The sequence below is a fragment of the Bacillus rossius genome, chromosome 1, assembly GCF_032445375.1.
Source record: "Bacillus rossius redtenbacheri isolate Brsri chromosome 1, Brsri_v3, whole genome shotgun sequence".
Lineage (NCBI taxonomy): Eukaryota > Metazoa > Arthropoda > Insecta > Phasmatodea > Bacillidae > Bacillus > Bacillus rossius.
In genome coordinates this window covers 31,974,023-31,996,737 of record NC_086330.1, presented here as the reverse complement: position 1 = coordinate 31,996,737, position 22,715 = coordinate 31,974,023, and the positions used below count along the sequence as shown (strand labels likewise).

General features: G+C 35.7%; 1 protein-coding gene across 2 annotated transcripts; it reads left to right on the top strand.

Moving 5' to 3' along the window:
- Window positions 1–1,756: 1,756 nt before the first annotated feature.
- On the top strand, window positions 1,757–17,885 carry LOC134533936 (ras-related protein Rab-43). Of its 2 annotated transcripts, none has more exons than XM_063371758.1 (5): window positions 1,757–2,111; window positions 14,590–14,674; window positions 15,803–15,901; window positions 16,929–17,086; window positions 17,475–17,885. In XM_063371758.1, exons 1-5 carry the CDS (start codon window positions 1,905–1,907, stop codon window positions 17,574–17,576), a joined length of 651 nt encoding a protein of 216 aa, XP_063227828.1. In that variant the 5' UTR covers window positions 1,757–1,904; the 3' UTR covers window positions 17,577–17,885. The 2 variants fall into 2 exon arrangements, with proteins under 2 accessions (XP_063227828.1, XP_063227837.1); XM_063371767.1 differs by lacking the exon at window positions 1,757–2,111 and adding an exon at window positions 12,038–12,132.
- Window positions 17,886–22,715: the final 4,830 nt, after the last annotated feature.

Sequence of the window (22,715 nt, the reverse complement as noted above, 5' to 3'; positions counted from 1 at the left end):
TGGACTACGCATTTCACCCTTCTCTCCACATACCCATAATCCACCTCACTGTCTCACAAAGCACTTTCTCCAAATCCCCTACCTTAATCACTAGGTAGGGATCACTGATGACTGGCACATACTTCATCATTGGCCTGACCAACAAGGAGTATGCAATTTTCGTTTCCCTTCTCTGCTCACTGTAGGCTCCTACATACTCCCCATACTCCCATACTCACCACCCACTAAACATGTTTTGCTCATATTGATGTCGACCCAAGTGTCTCCCCGGCTACTTCAGTCCATTATGCCTCGTCAGTGCCCTCTCCTGCATAATTGGTACAACGAGAGTGTGGTGCTGTGCGACGTGTGTTTCTTTCAGAGATTTGACTGTTATGTTATTATATATAATTTGTTCTAAATTAACTGTAAATAATTTTTCATTTGAATTTTTACTTAATTTTCATAGTTGAATTTGCTCACCGGGCGCCTAGGCCGTGGTTTCCGCCTGTGGCCAATCCGCGTGTTCCGCGGGCTCGTGGAGGAGGGGGGAGACGCGAGCGCTCGGGCGCGCCAGACGGAGTGGGAGAGTCAGTCGTCATCCGGCATGAGAGGCAGCGGTCGTGCAGGAGACATCGCTTCGCGATGGTGAGAGAGAACTTGACCGGGCGCTGTGTCTTCAGTAGTTTTGAGCTGTGCCGTGTGAGAGTTAACCATAGTTTCTCAGTCGCATAGTTTGTTTTCTTTTCTGTCGCGTTTTAGACATAGCCATTTCTCACGCAAGTTTCAACACAAGTTTTGTAAGTCGTGCATTTTTGAACTGGACGCTCGCCGTCGCAATCTTAGTTTTCATATGTGTTTCCCCAGTCAATGTTTCGTACAGTTGGACAGTCATCGGGTTGAACGCGAGTCATCTTATATTTAAGTCATTGCTGCTTTATCTTCCTAGAGACGAGGTCAGTGGAAGATTTGCCGGAATCGGGACAAACGGCCGTTGTCTTGTGATGTCACCCATCATTTTCACCAGACAAAGTCAGCCATGTTTAGCGCCACTATAGTAAGAAAGGGTCTCTATCGGCATGGGCGGGACGTCCCATATTTTAGTATAGCAAAAGTGCGCGGAACCGGGCTACGCTTTATTGAAATTGTCACAGGCGGATCCGCGGCAGCCCCATGTAAAGTGTCTACTTCGATGTGCATAAAGGACCTGGGAACTTTATTTGGTTTGATTAATTCTGGAGACTATATCCCTCGGCCACGCGGCCCGAACCCCCCTCTACCGAACCCCCTCTTCCGAACCCCTGAATAGCCGGCAACACCGGAGAAACTTCAGGAACTATTCCCCAGCATATGAAAATATCAGGTTATTTTACAGGGTCACCCCCAGGTACTTATATTTTTCCGCCTTCTTTATCTTCCGCCTATTTCAGCTATAAACTTTACACTTCCTCGTGAATTTAACCAACTTTGTATTTCCAACAACCAACTATATCCCATTCTCCTCTGTTCTTTGTTTTATCTCTTAACTACCATATACCATACAATTGTCTGCAAACATTCTCATCCTTCCTAATGGCAGGAGATGGAATGCAACTTAATTTGTTAATATTTTACGAAGTTTTTTTTACATTAAGCAATAACTTATGGCTCTTACTTATAAACGTTTGAACCCAATATGGTCGTCTTAAAGAAATTTACTCTTCCTAATTTGTGAACATTTTCCCAGAGATAACGTACATTGAATATTCTTGTTCAGTGGTATTCCATATTATCAGATGCTACTTTGCTCTTTGCTGGTTGTTTTTACGAATGTAAATAACTCGCTGATGGAATGTAAACATGCGAACATGCAAACACATTAAACCTAGATGAACTCGTGATTGGGTTAAATAAAGGAGCTTATAATCCTACTGATAAAATTTATAATGTCTTCTGTCACCAGCAATGCTACAAATTCTGCAGACGAAAGCTTTGATTTTTTGTTCAAGATCGTGTTAATTGGTGATTGTGGTGCGGGAAAGACTTGTGTGGTACAAAGATTTAAATCCGGAACTTTCGTGGAACGGCATGGCAATACAATCGGTGTAGACTTTTCCATGAAAACTGTTACTGTGGAAGGTAAAAAGGTGAAAGTATGTATATATTTTTTTAGCACTGTTAGACCATGCCCTCTGATGTATCGACACTCGGATGAATATTTGAAATTAACGAAATAAACGGATAACGAGTAGTCACTTTTGTAAACAATAAGGGGAAAATGAGTAATTTAGGTAAATATTTACTTGGGCGGTATTTCCGAAAAAAAATGTTAAAAATCCGAAAATACCTTTATATAATGCTCTTCAACTTCCTCTTTTCATTAAAAGCGGCGGAGATTAGAAATTCCAAATACTTTAGGAGATATCGAATTTTTAAATTTCTTCATATGTAGTTGAGCGGTATTTGCGAAAAAAAATGTTAACAATCCGAAAATACCTTTATTATATGCTCTTCAACTTCCTCTTTTCATTAAAAGCGGCGGAGATTAGAAATTCCAAATACTTTAGGAGATATCGAATTTTTAAATTTCAGCACAAAACCAGCGCATTCCTGTGGCGTGCGTGACTGCACCATTGTTTCTTGTTTACGTACGAGTATTTTTTTTTTTATTGGATAATGTCGTCACGTGATTGTTCGTGATAGGCCAGAATTCAAATGAACTAATACGTGATTATTTAGTTCAATTATTGTTTAAAACGGTGTTTAATTACCGCCTCCAACTTAGGTGAGTTTTTAACGTTTCTAATTTTAAAGTCTTATTTGTTATTTTGATATTGTTGCGCAAGTAATAAGTAACAAAAAAATTTACGTCAGTTGTTACTGTACATCCTTTGTTACGGGTTTGTTAGGTAAGGTCAGTTACATTATAAATAATTTAAAACTAAGGAATAATTAAAATTAATTCACATTATTTTTAATATCACCTTAGTTTGAAAGTATTTATAATGTAACTGACCTGACCTAATCGACCATTTTAGTTTACTGTTCACTTTTTGTCCGGGTTTGTTTGGTCAGGTCAGTTACATTATAAATATTTTAAAACTAAACAGCCATTAAAATAAATTCACAAAATAATTTTTAATGTCGGCTTAGTTTGAAAGTATTAATAATGTAACTGACCTGACCTAATCAACCATTTTATTAATTACGCATTCACGATTCACGTATTCACGTCTCACGAACTCACGGCAAAATAACAAAAATGGCGCCGCTCGAATGGTTCCACAGGTCTTGTATTGCAAAATTAAAAAATTCGATATCTCCTAAAGTATTTGGAATTTCTTATCTCCGCCGCTTTTAATGAAAAGAGGAAGTTGAAGAGCATATCATAAAGGTATTTTCGGATTTGTAACATTTTTTTTTTGCAAATACCGCTCAAGTACATATGATGAAATTTAAAAATTCGATATCTCCTAACGTATTTGGAATTTCTTACCTCCGCCACTTTTAATGAAAAGAGGAAGTTGAAGAGCATAAAATAAAGGTATTTTCGGATTTTTAACATTTTTTTTTGGAAATACTGCCCAAGTAAATATTTACCGTAATTTAGTGATTATGGAACTGAGTAACATTTCCGTAAGTAAACAACAATCCTAACATGCATTTACTGAATATACTGAATTTTTTTTTCCAATCCCTGGTGATTCGGAAAAAGAGTCTCTTTTCCGAGAAAGAAGAAAATTTATAAATGCATTTCTATATTTCGTGACACGTTTTTGAACTCATCTCGAAGAGAGCGTTTTGATGCTTCATGTAGTTTATTATTGTAATGAGTGGTTAGGTTAGGTAGGGGTAGTTATCGAACGTCGCGGCTTTTTAGAACGGAAAGAAAAAAATCGAAAAACATGGTTTTCACATACTACACACATCCCTAAATTTACCCTGAAGGGATGGTTTCTTTATTTTGTGAAAAATAATAGTTTATAGCTTACATTACTATACCAACCTCAGACGTCATGGCTTCGGGGAACGAAAAGTAAATAAAAACTGAAAATATGTGTTTTAAGTACTAGGAACGGCCCTAAATGTACCTTGAAAACATGGCTTCTTAATTCCTACAGATTCGTCAAAAATAACCATTTAAAGCTTACATTACAATACCAGTGTTTTCACAATGCCGCCACCTTTCATTGTTTACCCGCGATCATGTATCTTTGTTTAACACAACTGTAGCCAACAATGGAGAATTATAAAAACACTAATTCTTCCGTTTCATATATTGAAGTTTATTCCTGAACCGTGAAGGCTTGATCCTGTGGTACATGATGCTTGCTGTTTTAATTCAATACATCGGAATATCCTGTACATAAAAAAAAATTGTCATAACATAATGAATTATGAAGGTAAGTCGAATAAAAAGGATTTTTTTTTTGCAACCTACAATCATAATTCTTTCTCATTTCGCAATTTATTTTATGTGCAGGATCTACTGACGTACTGAATTAAAACAGCAAGCCTCATGTACCACAGGATCGAGCCAACAGGATCATGCCATCAGGGTCAAGCCTTCACGATCCAGGAATAAACTTGGATACATGAAACACCAGCCATAACAAACACAGAATATATGACAGTGTAATCAAAGAATTTCTTGGAAAGACTGCAAAATTCACTGTGTCGGTTACTTCAGTGCACAGCTCATATTCCTCATAGAAAATTAATGACGTAACAATTGAGTTCAAATTCTAGGCTCCCATTAGACTTGTTCGTTACATCACTCAAAATAGTACGTACTCTAAATGCAATGTAACAAAACAAACATTTTGTAATGCAATTACATAGGCCTACTTATTCTAATAAAGAGCCATTCCACCTCAATTCAGGCAGTTAGCAAGATAATGTGTCAGGTCACCATCTCAGATTTGCTTTAAAAAATTACAGCAGTTACAACCAGTGCAGACAAGAAGTATGCCAAAAGGATTTTGTCCCAAAAAATTTTTTCCCCATGTTATAGCCTTTTGAAGTTGGTTCAAAATCAAAAAAGGTGGAAAAAGGGGTGTTTTTTAAATGAGCGGCATTTCAAAACTATTTTACTGATTTTGTTGATTTTTTTTTTATTTTGTACCTATTATAGTGAACTACAGAGTGGAATAGTTCCAATGAGCCCAACGACAATATCTTTAAGGGGGGGAAACTAAAGAATTTGGCAAAAAATTTAGATTTTTTTGGATTTTCAAAAAAAAATTTTTATGTGGAATAATCAATTTTCATAAAAAGTAATTCTGGTAATATGTAGACCTATTACAGTAGTTTTACAGGAAAAATTGTTTTTAATTCTATGATGCATGGAATTATTAAAATTTAACTTTAAAATTTTCAAAATTTGACAAAAGTGCCATTTTTGATTGAAAATTACTGAAAAACCCCATATTTTAAAAATCTGAAAATTTGTAACTTTGTAGTCCTCACCTTTATTAATAGCATGCACTTTGTTGGATAGTGTGTTTTTGCCTGTAAACATTTCTAGAATTTTTTGAAAATGTAATGTCATTACCTTTTGTATGTTGTGCATGCTCAATTAATAAATGTTTTGTTGGTATCTAAATAGTATGTGATAATTTGTAACTGGTTTTGTATGAGGGGAAACCTTGGGAAATATGAAGGGGGAGTCCCTATCTGAATATTCCCAGGCGCTTGCTGTAAGGGGAATCCCTGGTAGCTTGAGGGAAATCCCTGGTGACCATAGGGGGAATCAACTACAAGACTACAAGGGAATTCCCAAACTTTTGCTGTTACAGTTGTGTTGTGTGTGTTCATGGGTGATGTTCAGCTAGTGAACTAAATCATGTCTGACTTTCATAGTACGGAGATAATTAAATGTGTGGACTACATTAAAAGGCACAAAAAAAGTGTGTATAAAAGTAAATGTGTGAGGATGTGTAAGGTGAATGATTTAGCAGATGATATTCAAAAGTTTGTGGGTGTATCTGTTTCAGTAAATAAAAATGATATTTTGTGTAGCAACTGTGTTACTTTTTATAAAAAGAAATTTCTGGAACTTGATGAAGATGCAGAAGAAACATCCACATCAGGATGAACTAGTAAGTGTTTTAAATAGCAGTCTCATTAAAACATTAAATGTAGAAGTATCACCATTGAAATCCCCTTCAGAGGTGAGATTGGATAGGAGAGAAGGTTATGCGAGGAAAAAGAAGATAAAATTAGTTGATGAGTTAAAAACTTCTGCTGTGAACAAATTACAAGACATGTATCACGTGCATCTTTCAAGTGAGTCTGATGATGAAATGCCTGTGTGTGTCAATTGTAGTCTATGGTTTTCGAATATTGACTCAGCTCTTCATACTTGTAACTACAATGGAAAAGTACAGCTACTAACATTGGTACCACAAACATTTAGTAAAACTGTATTGAAGGAAAAATTACCTTCAGTGTCAAAGTACCTCATTGATAAATGTCGCACAGTTATAAAAAATAAGGGACTTTATGCTCAACCTGACCCCTATAGTGGACATCCTTTACCTACACAGGTACAAGATCTAGCATTATCATATTACCTAGAAGATAGTAAAGACTGTTCAAGGGAAAGTCCAAACAAAAAAGATGTTATTTGCATTAAGGATGGTAATGGCGAGAAAGTAAAAAAGGTTAAAAGATTCATGACAAGGTCCATCAAAGAGGCATACAAAGCATTCAAAAAAGATAATCCTCTTATAGAAATTAGTCTTTCAAAGTTTTATGCCTTACGACCAAGATGGGTGAAAATTCAGCCAGAACAGACTGTGTGTTCTTGTATTTACTGCAGTAACATGCAACTTATCTGTGTAGCTCTTCGAAATGTAACAAATAACCAAATTGATGAAGACTATCTTCTACTGAAGTGTTTGTGTGACGAAACAAGGAATGAAGATTGCTGGCTCGAGGAGTGTGGTGACTGTCCTGGCACAGAAACATTAACTGTTGAAAACTTTGGCTTGGATGAAGGGGAAGAAGTTACATTTGCGATTTGGGAACATGGTGACCTCATAAAAAAAACTGTATCTGTAAATAATTTTCTGGAACATGTAAGGCATTGGGTTAAAAAAGCTATTCCTCACAGTTACATTAGGAAAATACAAAGGGAAGGAATAGCTGAAGCAAGAAGTTCTGTCCAACAAAATAATGCTCTTGTTTTACATTTTGATTTTGCTGAGAACTGGTCAGTTGTATTGCCTGATGAAATCCAAACTTACCACTGGCAAACTGATCAGCTTTCACTGTTTACCTGTGTTGCATACTTTGGTGCAGAAATAAGAAGTTTTGTTATAGTATCTGATGATATAGCTCACGACTCTGCTCACGTTCTCTGTGCTTTAGAGGTTATAAAACTGGAAATTTCAAAATTTTGTCAGTTAGAACTTTTGAGTTCAATAGTGTACATTACAGATGGGGCAGCTGGACATTTCAAAAATAGGTTTCAGCTGTATGAACTATGTAAAAATACTCAAACTGTTGAAAAAAAATGGATTTTTTCTGCTACAGGGCATGGCAAAAGTGCATGTGATGCAATAGGTGGTTTGTGTAAACACTTTGCAACTAAGTTCAATCTTCGGGCAGAGTGTGTTAATGCCATTAGAGATTCTGCTTCATTTGTTGCTGAAGTAGGTAACCTTGTACCAAAGATAACTCTATTGGCTCTTGAAAGTAAAACAATTCAAACGTATAGGTCATCTAAGGAAAAAGAATGGGCTACTGTAAAACCAGTTGTTGGAATACAATCTAAACATTACTGGCTGATTAAAAATGAGACATACATGGGACGCACAATTAAAGATAAAATAGAAATAGTTGTACAATCTAACCAGATTAAAACACATTATTCAATAAATGATTTCCAAGTAGGCCAGTTTGTTGCTTGTGTATACGATCAGAATTGGTGGATGGGACAGATCACTGTTATATCTAAAGAGTTGAACGACATGACAGTGTCTTTTATGCATCCCCATGGTCCAGCTAAAGGGTTTCAGTGGCCACAGGAATCTGGAAAGAAGAAGGATGAATGTCCGGTGCCACTACAAAATGTTTTGTTAGCAGTTAGCAATCCTACTCCACTTGGACAATCAGCAAGACTCCACACTTTCGACAAAGCTGAGTTGATGAAGATCCAGCAGATCTACTGTCTTTAATCAGCCAAATAATATTTTAGGAAGTTTGTCAATATATGTTACATATAGTTGAGGAAGGGTAAGCAGTCTACATATAATTAATTATAGGTATATATTGTTGGTTTCAATTTTACTTTGAAATTTTGGTTTTCATGCAAGTTAAAGAGTATGCATATGTATTATATGTGTGTATATGTATTGTGCATATTATGTTAATGTGATAATGTATACACAGACTCTCCTTTTGTAATTCCCAAGGTTTCCCCAATTTACAAATTACATCTCACTTTTTGGAAACTAACAAAACATTTGTTAATTGAGTGTGCAGACCTTAGAAAATGTAAGAAAATTACATTTTCAAAAAATTCTAGAAATGTTTACAGGCAAAAACACACTATCCAACAAAGTGCATGCTATTACTAAAGGTGAGGACTACAAAGATACAAATTTTCAGATTTTTAAAATATGGGATTTTTGAGTAATTTTCAATCAAAAATGGCACTTTTGTCAAATTTTGAAAATTTTAAAGTTAAATTTTAATAATTCCATGCATCATAGAATTAAAAACAATTTTTCCTGTAAAACTACTGTAATAGGTCTACATATTACCAGAATTACTTTTTATGAAAATTGATTATTCCACATAAAAAATTTTTTTTGAAAATTCAAAAAAATTCAAATTTTTGGCCAAATTCTTTAGTTTCCCCCCCTTAAAGATATTGTCGTTGGGCTCATTGGAACTATTCCACTCTGTAGTTCACTATAATAGGTACAAAATAAAAAAAAATCAACAAAATCAGTAAAATAGTTTTGAAATGCCGCTCATTTAAAAAACACCCCTTTTTCAACCTTTTTTGATTTCGAACCAACTTCAAAAGGCTATAACATGGGGAAAAAATTTTTTGGGACAAAATCCTTTTGGCATACTTCTTGTCTGCACTGGTTGTAACTGCTGTAATTTTTTAAAGCAAATCCGAGATGGTGACCTGACACGCTCCTGCCTGAATTGAAATGTAATGGCTCTAAAACAACCATGAGATATAAGCATTAAAAATTCCTTACAAATACAATACAGTCATTATTTAAACGAAATTCATTATTACATCACCTACATTGACTAAAGTACCCGGTACTCCAAAAAAAATTGGAATTAACACATGGTAAATATTGCTAAGATTTACCGCGGGTTCGTAAAGGATAGCCCAATTGAAGATTTTATTTCACACACAATTTTATTGATAGCCACTATTTATGTCACTTACAAATAATCCTCCAAAATGGCAAATATGAATTGCACTTTAAAAATAATGTTGCTTCCCCAGTCACTCGTTTTCACAATCCACACACCTCGCTGGGCCGCACCTCTGGCGCAACTCTCGCCGCAGCACCCCTCGTGGTCCTCCGTCGCAGGAATCCGTCGCCGCACTCCACCGCTGCCGTAGCACTTCCCCTTTGCTGAGATTCCACTCGACGCCTCGCTCGGAACTCCACCGCGCCCGCGACACTATCGCCCGGAGCTGAACTCTTCGCCCTGGAACCTTTGTCCAGGGAATTCGCCACTCTGTCGCCTGGAAACTCCACCGCGGGAAAACTCCCGACTTCACTCTGAACTCCACACTCTCTACTGGCCGGCGTCCTCGGGCATATATATAGGCCCCGGCGCAATTCCAGAACTCACGAGAGCGGCCGAGGCAAGTCGCGTCAATCCGCGCCGATACAACGGTAGAAATCTCTCGAAACACGTTTCGGCGACTCGTGCAACTCCCAGCTGTCCGGTGTCAGTTACGTGTCAAAGGCAGGGTGCCGCACGGCGTGTGGTGGGAAGGAAGGGGGAAAGCGACAATCCTTTTTATCTTCCAGGCGCGCGCAGCGCATATCATGTTGCAGCAGTCGCCAGCCAGCTCTGCACCTGCACGTGTCCCGGCCTTGCTCTAGTTCGAAACAATATAAACAATGTCGGCGTTCACGTGAATACATACGTATTGTAATATAAGCTGTAAACTGTTATTTTTTAACAAACCAGTAGTATTTAAGAAACCTTCCGTACAGGGTTAATTCAGGAACGTCTCTAGTATGTGGAAAACATTTATATTCCTATTTATCGCGGATAAATAATGAATTGCTGCGGCAGCATAAAAGCACAGGTATTGTAAATTATCAAATTTTAATTTTTTCACAAACTAGTAGGAATTACAAAACTATCCCTTGGGAGTAGATTTAGGGACGTGTGTAGTATGTGAAAACCATGTTTTCCAATATTTTTTCTTTCCGTTCTAAAAAGCTGCGACGTCCAATAATTACCGAGGTTGGTAAGAAATAAAATGATGTGAAAATGGTCAGTTGGTTGGATTTGGTTAACTTGATTAAAATATTGTAAAATTGTTTGAATGGTCTATAAGGAATTACCAATTCACAATGTAGCTAATTTATCTTAACCAACTGTCATTACTATTTTATGTGGTACCTATTTTTAATGTAGCCAACCTAACCAAAGTTATTTTTAATGTAACTAACGTAATCTAACCGACGTTACATATGATTAGATAATAATCTAGCAGTAGGTGCATCAAAAAATTCCTCAGTTTTACTAATTAGCATCTTTAACAGCATTACAAAATTTCATGTAGTCTACTGTTTTGTTGGTTGGTTATATTAGGTAAGCTACATTAATTATGTTTTAAGTATTCATTACCTTTTTAAAATGTTTTATTAATGCAGCTGACATAACTTTACGAATTTTCACTTTGCAAGAATTAGCATTATGTGCCAAAACCTAACTTAGTAAACACATATTAAAGAAATTAACTTTCCCCAATATGTACACCAAACACCAAAGAAAATTAAACAAATCACCTATTTGGGAGGTGGGTAGAGTATCTTTTTTGCTGCAAGCTTAAAATTATGCATACATTTGCACTATTCGGGAAACCTTCAACGAATCATACAATCAGCAAGGTAGCAAACATAATAAGGTTTTTGCTATATTCACTGATTATTGTAGTTTCTGGTAACAGGAATTGTTTGATGACTCCAAGAGAGATCTTTTACCAGAACCAGAAATACCTTATTTTTATTCCTCTCAATCTCAATGCTGCCATAAACCCATTGTCCCTTGATCACTCACCCTATTATTATATTTGAGTTTCCCAAACTTGTACCGCAGTAGTTACCCTACCCCACCTAATTTTCTGACCGTTTCAGTGATGCATAGTGAAGAAAAGTTTGAATTGTAACATGGCAGTATCATGCTCATGCATGGATTTGGTTTGGTCAAAAAGAAATAAGTTATCATAAAAACCTTTCAAATAGAAAGTTTGCTATTTGCTAAACACATGCTGTCCTGGAAAGATTATTTGTAGAAATATCTTCACCTTTTTAAATATTTTCCCACATAGGTTATAATTATTCACGAACAATGAAAAAGTTCACTATCTTCAGACAATTTAGTGATTGTCCAATATATTTTACATTTGACTTCATGCGAGAGCACACCATGGTGGACAAAATACTCGAACGATAAATGCCAACTGTCGATTAATCTTGACACGTTCAGGGAACATCCATTACAATATAAATTGTTGAATACCGACATACTTTCAAAAGAAACTCAGTATGTGTTAGCCTCACTAAATACACAGTTCAAACGACATACAAAATTTAAGCCCATTTCATGATTTAAGTGGCAAATGTAAGCATTTTGACAACCAAAAAATCAAAAATATTAGCCAATATTATTTGTTCAAATTAATAACTACATTGTTGCGATAAAAAATACAATCATGATTAATTTAAGTATAAAATATGTCAGTTATATTATTTATACTGTACTTCATAAATATTTAGTTGTATTTATGATAATTTATAACAGTAAAACTAATGTATTAACACATTGCTAAAATTAATGTATTTTTTTACAGTTTGTATGACTGTATACAACAATGAAATGTATTATTCAACATGGCAAAAATTCTTTTGTTCCATGCAAATACTAGTGGAACATAATTTGTCTTGGGTAAGGAGAATTTCAATGAATTTGTAAATTCTTAGACGTTAATTTTGATAGGCTCTAGAAGAAGAACAGCAAATATCCTAAGTCATAAATAAATTCCTGTGCATTTCCCATATTTTTTTAATGCTTAATATTTCTGGGTAATTCTACGTTTTCCAAATTTCCCGACCAATCGCCGCCCTGAAACAACTTGAAGTATCACAGTGCCCTCTTTAAGAATGATTAAAACATATTAGGGTCATTCCATACCAGATCATCCAGCCCAGATACACATTGTCCACCCCACCATCTCAGATTTGGATGAAATTTAGTACATACTATCTTCAGACAAATATAAGAACCTACATTTTTCATTTTTGGAATAGTGGCTCAAGTTTGGAATTTTAACTCCTTCAAAGTTTCCCTCCGTTTGGTCGAAATTTTTTAAATCCACCACCAAAGTCAAGTAAGTGACACATCTTGCTTCACATTACATGTGCTTCAAATTACAGTTATTAATGTAGAATCGTGAAATTCACCATACTTATTCAGAATTCTAAGTAGATTTCAAATATCACTCATAAAATGTAATTAAATACCCAGAAGTACTTACAATTTATGCTAGAAGTGGGAAAAAAATGAATTACCGGTACCAAAAATTGTAAACATCAGTTCAGTAATCCTATTTTAACTTTTTTCTATTAATCTTTACAATCTCTGGCTTGGTACCATTAGAAAGAGCACGAAATTTGCTACAAAACGGTGAAATAAAATTTGTGGATATTTAGCTTTTCACTTTCACCCCACCTAAATAAATGTTTTCGTAGCTAGAATTTTTGTTAACTGTACATACATACAATACATAAGTTTATATAAATAAACTAAAATTACAGAATTACAGTCGTCAAAGTTAGGCCTGCAAGCCATGCTCATGAAAATTTAATTTTTTTATAATACCAGTGTCACTTGATTTACATACCTGAAGTAGGCCTACTTTAAGTTCTTTATCAATGTAATCTATGAAGAAGCTGATTCCATTTTGATCATGTTAATGTAATTTTTCTCTCACTCATGGATGTCAGTTTTTAATGCACCTTTCTAACCTGAATCTCAAGTTCCAGAATGTCAATAGTGCAAAGAATATTGACTAATGGCACCCAGCATGAATCTTCATGGCCATAATTACAATATTCTGGCCAGTAAAATAATTTAACTGGCCAGTGAGGATGCATAAACTTAATCATTGCATCTTCATCTTTTTCAAGCACTAACCCAATATAACACTTATCATCATAAACAGAACACACATACAAATTGTTTTTAATTTTGAGGCTCTCCATTTTTTCATTCAAAGAGTATTCTAATGAAAAATTCCCATCAGAGCTAATTCACTTAGCTGATATTATAGTTTTAGATAGTGGGATGAAATGATGCAAGGACCTTGTGCCTGGCACAGTTGTGAACTCTGAAAAAACTTGTTAAGCTTTTCTTCCACTGCATGAACGTCATCTTCTTTGATCAGCTGAAACTTGCAAAATTGCAAAATTGAAACATCTGCTTAGTTGTCAAAATTTGATCTTTATTCAGTCTTTGCAAGCTCACTCTAGATACTGCCTTTTAATACGTCATCCAACACCTTCACCTTCACAAGCTGTTTTACCACATTATAAATATTACCACAAATTTACTCACTTTCCTCAATCCAAATTACAATAAATTAACAAACAGGGAACAGGTTGATGCCTGTAATTTTAAATTGGTGAAAGCCTGTGAGACTGTCAATCACATTATTTTACTTTTAAAATTATCAAATTTTGGCTTAAGTGATAATATCATAAATCGGTTTTCTAGCCATCTTGAAGATAGATTTTTTTTGTATCAATAAACAACAATACCTAATTCTCTATTTGAGAAAACACCATAAATAGCAAAAGTTGTCTCCCCTACTTTATTAATTTCATGATGATATGTTTTAGGTTCTTCATCATACTATTGTCCGTTTGCTGAAGACCTTAAAATCTGCAGAGATCAATTCCTTAAATTATTTTTATCTACTTCATAGTGACATTGAAACTGATAAATGGTGTATGTGAATGTAATCTTGTTTCTCTTTAACAAATAAAATATAAATTATTTACTTCACTAGAAAAATTCAACCAATTAGTCAAGTTTATATGCTTGATAACACTAAAATTTCTGTATCTCCTATTATTAAAGAACTTGGTGTCACTATCTGGTAGGTGTCCCATTTGTCATTTTATTGCACATCATCAGACACAAACAGTTCTCTGATTGTATAAATCTTTGAAGCAGAACTATGCACATCACAGGGAATAATGGGAACTTTTGGGATGTGTTTACCAAGATGGATGTCTTGTTACATCAGGTATTGTACTGATATGGGTATACATATTATGAATGGGCATTGTGAGCAAATTATTTCAACCAATTACTGTAATACATAATATCACTTGTTATCAGTTACAGATCTGGGACACTGCAGGCCAAGAGAGGTTCAGAACTATCACCCAGAGTTACTATCGTTCTGCAAATGGTGTTGTCATAGGTGAGATTTGCATTGTGTTTAATTGAGTTTATTTGTTGGATTGTGCCAAAAGTGTGCTGCTTAAAAGTGGCTTCTAAACAAACACTTTTAGTTTACTACAGTTCTTTAAATGCTCTCTTTAATCCACGCCTGGGAACTCGGCTGAGCTGAATCACCAATTTTGCCGGACTATTGAACGTCAATATAGAAATACAACAATATTCAAACAAGTTCTCTAAAACAATAAAAAGTACACATGAGCATTATTGCTTTAAAAAAAAATCTCTGATATAATGTAGCAACAAGGTCAACAACCATGTGATTCCAGTTGTAACAATAGATTTTGAGCAGCTCAGTCATTCCCAGATCATAGAATGTGCCAAACATAAGGATACCAGACTAAAAGAGCACCAATAGTATTTATATTCTAAGTTATATTTTAAGTGTTGTCGACACAGATGTCGCTAGAGACTGATATTAACTAATAATACAATGCGTGGACAATGGGGGAGTAATCAGTCTATTGAACGGGAGAAATTTTGGGAAACCGTAGCCAATCAAAAATAATGGTTGGACCCGGGTTTCAATCCAAAATCCTTTCGAATGCAAGTAAATATTTTACCGTTGTGACATCTTGTGACATCCTATTCAGTAAAAAAACATTTTAAACATTTGATTAAAGAGTAATGTATTTAATAGTGCAATGTGTTTAGAAAACAAAATGTTGATTAAAACAGCAGTAGTGGAGTTTATAACCAAAGTACCCATTTCTTGTAAACACCATCTTATAATTCAATGTAAAACAAACATGAACTTGATGAGTAAAGGTGTGGAACCGAGTATAAAATGTTTTACTGCTGTGTTAAGATTTAATAAAAGCCAGACTGTAAGTATTTGCTCAATGTAATTTTTGACATCTTATCACAAATAAAAACCAACATTAACTGATTCTCTAAAATGTTTAGGTCCAAATTTTCTGAATGATATCTCAATTATTTTACAATGTTTAAGTTGTGAATATCTTCATAATAAAGTGCCTTCAATTATGCATTCATGATGTTTTACTGAACAATAAATACATTTTTGCATGAACACATCGTCAGACACAGCACTTATTAAAAACATTTGAAGGATTTATTTGTTTTACAGTGTATGACATCACAAAGAGATCATCGTTCCTTAGTCTACAGCGATGGATCGAAGAAGTACGTCGCTACACAGCTTCAAATGTTATTTTGGTTCTTGTGGGTAAGTTTAAGTTCTCTGAAAATCATGTCATTATAGATGTTCAGAGCATGGTTATATTTTAATACAACTGTTAAGATTACGTACTTCCATACAAAATAATAGGCATGCTATAGTTGGGAACCCTCAATGCGAGAGGTTGACGCATGCTTGGCCAATTTGTTAAATTTTTTGCTGCAGTTGTTGGATGTTTAAAAATTTTGAAACATAAGATAGTTTTTCTTGTGTTTGGTAACTTATTTTGTTGGACGAATTTGCATGCATACACAATGTTTATATGTTTCAAGTTTTTAACAGCCGTATACATGTTTTGATGCTATACAAGAATAAAACAATGTTGACCAACTTACTTGAAAGCATGTTTACTCCTTAGATAACCAACTGCATTTAAAAAAAATACTAAAAGGCACTTAAATAATCAGCAGTCCTTATTCTTTTATTTCAGTACTGTCTAGTGACATAATTTCTTTGTCTTAAGAGCTTATGATTTCATGAAAATTTTAAAAAAGTTAACAAATTTAATAATTAGTGACCAGTTTATAAACTCTTATTTAATTTCTACTGCAGGGTTCTTACTTTCCCTTAATTTCTTTAAATAGTCCCTTAATTTTTATTGATAAGGCCCTTTAATGCCCTTAAATTCCACAATGGATGCTATAAACCACCTTAATAAGCATGTTATTCAAATCTTATCAAAATTAATAACATTGTGTTGTATTTGTATTATTTCCTTTTGGATTTTGGCAGTGTTTCACAAGGGTATTCAGCTCCTCAAATACTCTTTGTGCCTGCGTTTCTTTTGTCAATGGTGAAGCAACAGATCATTTTTTGAATAATAATAATTTTACTTATGGTAAACTTTGGGCAAAAATAAAATATGATATTCACGTATGTCTGAAAATTTTTAAATCCTTACTGGTTCCTTAAAACTTAATTTTTATTCATGTAAAAAGGTACAAACCATGTACTGTGTGTATGTTTATGTATTACAACATTACAAGCATTGTGAATTCCCAGTTTGGTTTTGCAGGCAACAAGTGTGATCTCGAGAGCCTCCGTGAGGTGGAGTTTGCGGAAGCAGAAGCAATGTGCGAGTACATCCCAGAAATACTGTTCGTGTTGGAGACATCTGCCAAGGAAAACACTCGAATTGATGATATTTTTATGTGCCTTGCCGTGGAACTAAAGGTGAGTCTCTAGCAACCATGTGTGAAGTTTGTAGAATGTACTGCAGATACACAATGACATTCAGAACTCAGTTGAGGTTTTGTTTTGCTGAATTCAATTCATGTATATGCTTTTTTTTAAAGGTTTGTTATGTGTAAAAATTTGTTTTAAACAAAAATATTTTTTTGGTAATGGTCTAAATACAAGGGGTGTGAGGATTATACAGTATTTATGCTCTGCACTTTGCTAACATCATGTGTATGGACGTACATTATATAACAAAACCTTGCTAACATCTTTTAATTACTGATTTACTGTTGACATGTTAATTTTAACTAAAATCCGGGAAATATAAGAAGAAACATTGAAAGCAGTGTTTTAAAGTAAGGAAACTATTACTTTGTTTCAGCGACGGCATGAAGGAACGTGCTTTGGCAGTGAGTCGGAGGAGGATACAGTCAAACTGGGTGATGGCCGATCCATATCACGCTGCAGCACTTGTAGAATATGAATTATTCACCTCCATCACCGTGCTGTGCCTTGTTCATCACAAGTTTTATACTGCCAGAGATTTTGTAACCATTCACAAATACATCCATATAAAATTGTAAATGTCGTGCGACATACTGGTTGCAAGAAACTGAATTTAAGTAGAATGAACTCTATAGAAATTAATTATTTGTTAGGGATGTGCGAATCCTTGATTTTCAGTTCGGTTCGAATCCGAGTCAAATCCCTGGCAATATTAGAGATATGAATCCGATTCTGAATATTAAGCACAGAATAATTAAAAATACCTAACTGATTAATTTTAAAATAATGTGTGTTTTCTTTTTTTTAACTGTAACTACTGGCAGTTATTTATTATACTGAAATTCATACCTGCCAACTTTTTAGTTTGGTCATCAAGAAAACTTTTAAATTGGGAAAATGTATCGTAAATCAAATGCGGCAATTTTTTACATGCTTTATGTGCAATTATTTTCTATTTTTCTATTCCATTTGGTTTCTGCTAATTTACTAATGACATGAAGGGCATATCGATGGCCTAGAATGAAAACCTCATACAGTCAATATTGTAAATGTACTGGGAAACTAAACCTATCCAGAATGTGCCAATTTACACAGCATGCATATGAAAAGCAAAATGATCAAGTACAAAACAAAAGCAATAGTATTCACTAAACAAGATTACTTAAAGACATACCATGCTATATCACATGTTTGTTACATATTTCAGTCATCTCCTGATTATCATCCTTGATGCAATTTTAAGACTTAGAATGTGCAGCAGTTTCCTTCTTTGCTTTACCTAAAAAATCTGAGGCAAATCTTTGTTCATAACAAACACAATTCCTTGATTTCAACACAGAAATAGACTGCAAAGTTTCAGATCACATGGAGGACCTAAATTGGGTTTTTTTTTGACCATACCGAAAATGCGCTCACATTCTGAATTACTGTGGGGGATTGACAGAATTGATAGCATTATCTTTGACAGTCTGTTATACTTCAGGAAGCCATCTACTCCACGAACTCTTGATAATTCAGCCCAATTGACATAAACAGTGCCTGCTTTCGTCACTTCCAGCCCTGTGTGTGCAGTACTGGTGAAAAAGCTATCAATCATCTTATTTTCTTCCTCAGAAAGCACGTTTTTCCTATGCTTAGGACACTTAACGTGTGTAGTTATGTCGGACCTACCTCCATGAGCAATACTAAAATCACACCGGCACACTGTGCAAAACACAAAAGTTTCTCCTTTTTGCAATTTCAGAATACACGAGAATTCGTTGTTATACGCAGCACGGTAAGTCTGAATATATTTCTTGTTGGCTAGCTTACTCATGGTTCCCATCACGTAAATACAAACGAAAAAAAAAAACGGTTGCGCAGCACTACATTGGAACTACGAACAATAGTCAGCCATTTTCGACAAAATATATAAGGAACATGGAACTAGAGGTGGGTCGAAAAGTATAGACCTGATACTTTAGCACTGATACGCGCCTGTATCAGGAACGGCAAACGAGTTCACTTGAAAAGTATCAGGTACTTTAGTATCAGTTCAGAATTCGCCTGGAACAACACCACGGCCAATGTGCGCAGAACCCGATCGCAGATTACGGGTACTTGGGCGGAGCTTGTGAAAGGGGAGGGAGCAGGAACGACGAATAAGGGATAAAGAAGGGAAATAATGTAGGGGAGGAAGTGCAGGGGAAGGCGTTGAAGGAGAGGCGCAAAGCGAAATTGTTACGAGCAGGGCTGCCACTCATGGGTTTTTCCACCCAGATCTGGGTTTTTCCACCCAGATCTGGGTTTTTCCGATGGTGTATGGGTTTCTGGGTTTTTAAATAATGAATTCCAACAATTCTAGGCTTTTTGTAATTTTAATTATTTTTATACCTAAAACAGTAATAATAAAGGTAGCTACTGTATTTGTTGCAATATCTGTTTGAAGAATGTGTCTAATTTAATATTCGACTTAGCTTCTTGAAAACTAGTTTTGTGTTTATACAGTAAAACCTTTTTGTTGCGACCCCATTTATTGCGACCACCTCTCTATTACAACCCGATTTCGAGGAACCGTGAAAAAATTGCCGAAAATCCGAAGATAAACAGACAGAAAATAAGTTTCTTGTGGTGAGTAACGTGTTGCTGCGTTTCTCTTGCCGAGTGCTTCCTGTCGACCGCTGTCAGCGCTTAACAACCCCCATTCCACGTCCCTTTGTCGGCAGGGTGCAGATAAAGGTTTTTGTGGCAACGTGTTTACGTTTAGCTTATTGCGAGTGTCTAGTGTGGTACGCAGTTAAGGCAAAGCTACCTGCTGGATTTCTCTTGATTTTGATTACTATCGGTTGACAATACACAGCGACCGACTGGATGCACGCCCGCCTCGACTTGTTTTAACTGCCGCAGCGATGTTTATTTTGACAGCTCAAGCAATTAATTTTTCCCGTGGGTTGATAGAAAAAGGTCGCTTCACCCAGCATAAAAAAAAAGGCTACGCCACTTATTCCCCGCGCAGGAAACACACTGGCTGCCGTCTGTCTACCCCGCATTTATCTTTCTTCTAACATTCCACGTTCTCCTCTCGCGCGAGCAATAACTAGGGCCACGATTATATGGTGAATCGCGAAATCGCGAAATTTTCCGCGAATTTATATGGAAAATGCGAAAAAAGCGATTTTTAAGAAAAACCGCTAAATAACACCGAAATTACACAATACAAGTCTCTTATATTTTAATGTGAAAAGCTTAATAGTCAAGACTTGCCCGGGTCCTGGTTGATAAGCTGGAAAAATTTCCTGCCTTGCATTTCTACATGCTTCCTCTAATCAGCTTTAGGGCGCCGTCTGGTCAGCGTGTGTGTTAGTGAAGCGGGATGATAAGATCGACGCTCAATGGTAGTTCTAGCGCGGTAAAACCTCTAAGTGCAAGGCTTCTGAACTGGCGCGCAGTCATCTCGTTCCCGTCAGATAACAGTGAAATTTGAGCGGTGACCATAACATTATATGGCGGAAAAATAAAGATAAAGGTGTAATGCATTTCCCTATGATACTTTCAAGAAATTTGTAACGGGTTTTTTACACCTAAAACTTCGAAAACATGTCTTTTAGCCATTTTATCTCAAAAGAACCATTAACAAATTCTTAAATGCTTTTCGTAAACAGACTCCAGTCGGATATATAGTATAGTTTGGAAATTGCGTAGGTTTTTCGTGGCTGTGCGCGGCACACGACTGTAGTTGCCATGCGTCACGCGCCGAGAATGTTGTCCGGCAGGAAGGGCGAGTATAGTTCATTTGCGGCAAAAATGAATACTTTTACGGCCCTGCTAAATTTTTCCATTAAATAAATTTTGAAGTTTCAGTGATTTTCCTTCAGAAATAATGTTGTGTAACTAACAAACAATTTGTATCAAAACAATTAACGGTAAATGGCTGTCGCGGGGGCCCTTAAAAATTTTTCATTTTACCAGAACTGGACTATACAAACCTGGCTTTAGTCGCACACAGTTTGGTGAAGGTGAGGAAGGATGTTGACAGTTTCACATGCCAAAGGACGTTGAAGTAGGAGGGGGAGAGAGACACGATGGTTTGTATGCCTGGGAGGGATGAACCTTGAAGTCTAGACAAGGGAAGGAGAGGTAAGCCGTATGACGTCATGCATCCGCCGCCTGTGCTGCCGCCAGCCTGTCTAGACGATATTCCCGCGCTCCCACTTACGTTGCACAAGCTACTGCTGCCGTATTTTTAAAGGAAATGTCCCATTATTTTTTTGTTATTCTCACATGAACATTATTGGAAATATTAAAGCCGACACAAAAAATACGCTGTGTGTTAAAGTTAACAGATTTTAATAATCTTTCATTTTGTTTTGTTTTAAATTTTTTTTCTTCTGATTTTCACATTTTGGTCAAAATGTCCAATTTTTTGACGGTTCTCGAGAATGTATTCGTAAAATCACTGCTTCGTTAAATCCGGGGTTCGTGACATCGGGGTTCTAGTGTATTTAACTACGGCAAGCAAGAAATCGTACATGTAATCTAACCAGTAAAAATAAACTGTCTATTGACATATTTTCTTTAGAGGTGGCCTGTAGGGCGACGGACTTGTCATGAAGGTTTAAAGCACAGCCGTCTAGCATTGTGAGTGACAGCATCCTGCCATTGTATGGCTGGTTTCTTAGCGAGTAGCGGTTTGGGAAAAGGGGTTGGGGGGGGGGGGTTGAAATCAACTGAAAATTTCGGAAAACATCTATTACGACCCCCCCTCTATTCCGACCCTATTCCTGGGAACCGTGAGGGGTCGTTTCAGAGAGGTTTGACTGTATGTACTTTTGTGTGTGAAACACATAGACTTGTTTGCATTTTTCAAAGAGGCTTGAAGAACACAAAACCAATGCAACAATTAACCTTCAAACCTATCTTGTAGAATCAGACTCTGAATGAAGACTAACGTACATGATGCAGTTTTATAAAAACAATTACCGGTTTAAAGAATGAAGTGATGGTGTTTGTTTTGTCATGTATATATTTGTAGGTTTTTATATGATATGTACTGCTCCAAGAATTATTTATATAGCCATTTTGCTGCAGTGTAGTTTTCTTGTATTGGTTGTATTTAACCGTTTTCAGTCTTGTAAGGTAATTAATTGTTTTATATTAAAACCAGTTATGTTTCTATTTTTGAATTAATACGCAAAAATTTTCAACGATAGCATTTTAAACGCATCTGGGTTTTTTTACCCATGTACCTGGTTTTTTTTTGTAGGTTATCTAGGTTTTTCATGAATATCAGAGTGGCAGCCCTGGTTACGAGTCGTTTGGTTATTGTCCCACATCAAAGTACGCTCAGAGCGCAGTGCGTGCACAGACTCGTTCAATAATAAAACAATGAAATTTTAATATTAAAAAGTACATTAATACAAGATATATTTATATTTGTGCACCTAACAGCTATGAAAATGCAAATAAATTCTCAGTTGACACTAATAACAGATGTAATCAACATTAGGACTTTTTTTCCGAAAACAATTAGTAACTAGTGTTTTCATACATTAAAAGATTACGATTTTATAAAAAATTAAAAAAAAAAACAGATACGTACATTAGTGAGCATACTATATCAATGTTTACGTTTCAAATG